This window comes from Engraulis encrasicolus, chromosome 21, assembly GCF_034702125.1.
Source record: "Engraulis encrasicolus isolate BLACKSEA-1 chromosome 21, IST_EnEncr_1.0, whole genome shotgun sequence".
NCBI lineage: Eukaryota > Metazoa > Chordata > Actinopteri > Clupeiformes > Engraulidae > Engraulis > Engraulis encrasicolus.
Window position 1 is genome coordinate 36912058 of NC_085877.1, and position 2500 is coordinate 36914557.

Below are 2500 nucleotides of genomic sequence, written 5' to 3' on the forward strand. Positions count from 1 at the left end.
TGCCAAGGTCCAGAGGAGGAGAGTTTTTTCAACGATTTAGTCTCAACATTTTCCTATAGTCAGTGACCAACATCCCAGTCATTTGTTTTCATTAGTGAACACAAGTGGTAGGCCTGTGTTGTTTTGAGTTCTTGTGGATAAGATAGCCCATATACTCAAAGCAAACATACAACCACTTACCCCACATCTGGAACACCCTGCTGTCTATGTAGCATTTGACATGAATTTTGACATTCCACTTTTCTGTTGATGATATGCGTCATTGCGTGCAAGTAAATAGGCATAGATAAACTAGGGCTGTGCTCATATGGCAGAATGTGATAGAGATTGGTCTATTTACAGAGGTAAAGTGTCGAGATTTTCGCTACAAACAACATAACACAGCCTACGTCAAGATGCAGAGCACAGCACTGGGCGCACGCGTGCATTCTTGATCACGGCTGCACATTCCAACTTTCCCTCGCGCCTCTCCAGAACTTTAACTTTAACCCTCCTTGCATTCCTATCCGTTAGATCAGCATTGCATCACTGCCGCTGGGAGAGGGAGAGAGAGAGAGAGAGAGAGAGAGAGAGAGAGAGAGAGAGAGAGAGAGAGAGAGAGAGAGAGAGAGAGAGAGAGAGAGAGAGAGAGAGAGAGAGAGAGAGAGAGAGAGAGAGAGAGAGAGGGAGAGAGAGAGAGAGAGAGAGACGTGGAATGTTCATTCTTCAACGAATGCCAGCCTTGTTAGTAGCGTGTTAGCTCTAAAGCCTTCTGTTGATTAGTGAAGTACCACGAAAGCGGCCGCGCGTGGCAATCAGCGGAAATAAAAGTGCCAGGACATGTATTTAGGCAAAGCAAAGCCATGCCACGGCATAGCAAGGGGCGGTTCATAAATCACTGCTGAGTGAATGTTCCCGTTTAGTCAATTGGTCGACATTATTGATCGACAGAACACAAGGCATCAGCAATTTGAAACACATACAAACGCGCGCGCACGCATTCTCTCTCTCTCCCTCTGTGTGTGTGTGTGTGTGTGTGTGTGTGTGTGTGTGTGTGTGTGTGGGTGTGTGTGTGAGAGAGAGAGAGAGAGAGAGAGAGAGAGAGAGAGAGAGAGAGAGAGAGAGAGAGAGAGAGAGAGAGAGAGCGAGCAAATCGTAGTCCACTCGGCTATTCAGTACACTCATCTACCCAATAGAACCCATCGACAGCCAGCAGTCCATTCAAGCAAGTGAATAGCCTAACTTTCAATCCGCCGCGTTCGGCAGCTAGGAGCAACCGCCTAGCACAATACATGACGGGGCGAGAGGAGTGGAGGGGGGCCCTCCACCACCTTCTTAATCCCATTAGGCATTCTAGTGGCCCGGCTTAATCCAGGACACAGCAGCCGTCTGTCTCTCGCTCTCTCACACACACACACATTTCCTCATGTCAGAGCAATTTCAGACTCGCATTCGCGCTCCATGCTGTCTCAAATTCATAAACCCACAGCAGGGCACAATGGACGCAGAGAAAGTAACGTCTGATAATTGTTTTTACGAGATTCTATTTAGACAACGGGGACAGTTTTTACGTTGTATGCCTGCTGCTTCTGGAGATGCGGAGAGCCAGCGACTGTGAGTGAATGAAGGCGCACTGGCTCACACGACTGGCGGCTCTCGTCTTTTGTTACAAAGGCCAGTCAGCAGCCAGCCACACGGAGAAGCAGGTCTGATAAATGCCTTTTAATTCCAACAAGCAGACCGCATGCTGGTCAAACAGTGTGGGGTGCTTTTGAGGGGGGGCTCTCGCACTGCTTTACACGAGGGGCATTTAAGCGACTCTCATCATAAGCAGCAGCACGTTTCAGTGGACGCGTGAAAACAAAAGGATGTTTTATAAGCCCATCACACGTCACATTAGTAGTGCTGATAAAAGGCAGCAGTAGCAGAACTGATAGCGAGCGAACAAGATCTCCTTCCACGGCACACAAAAAAGAGCTGTGGCCAGTGGTGATAGCGTGGCTGAAATCGTACATTAGGTGCTTGCGTTAACACACAATTTCAGAAATGTAGTCGGAGAAGCGGTGTGTAAGTGTGAAATGAGAGGCTAATGGAACGTCCTCACTCTGACGGGCACAGGTTAATCTTTAATGTCTTTCAACCTGGCGCTGTGCGCTCTCAAACAGCAGCTCAAACAGCCCAGCCCATTATGCATTCAATGTGTTTTAATGCTGCCCATCAGATAGACAGCACGGATACTGCTATCTCTCCAACTTGGAAGTTTAAATAGCCAATCTCTCCGCGTGTAGCATATTAAGAACGACAGCGTGTGCGCGCGGCGTGAGTACGGTGTGTGGGTCAGTAGCACCAAGCCGTGGACAAGGATTGACGCACAAGACCGGGTCAGGAGGATTTAAACGCGAGTTCAAGACACCGCGGCTCTGAACTGCAACGCATCGCAAGCCCATCCATTCACACATGAGAGGTTATAAAAAGTCATGAACTTACTATTGGCTCCATGCGCGGTGTGTCTAGCAGCTGC

General features: G+C 48.6%; 1 protein-coding gene across 1 annotated transcript in view; it reads right to left on the minus strand.

The window, feature by feature from the left end:
- The window catches only part of si:ch73-211e3.1 (neurogenic protein mastermind), a 167385-nt gene that overhangs the window by 164537 nt on the left and 348 nt on the right, over positions 1-2500 (minus strand). The window contains exon 1 of the mRNA XM_063186662.1: positions 2467-2500. This exon is cut by the window's right edge and continues 348 nt beyond it. Within this exon, the coding sequence (XP_063042732.1) occupies positions 2467-2500 (34 nt within the window). The remainder of the gene's footprint in view (positions 1-2466) is intronic.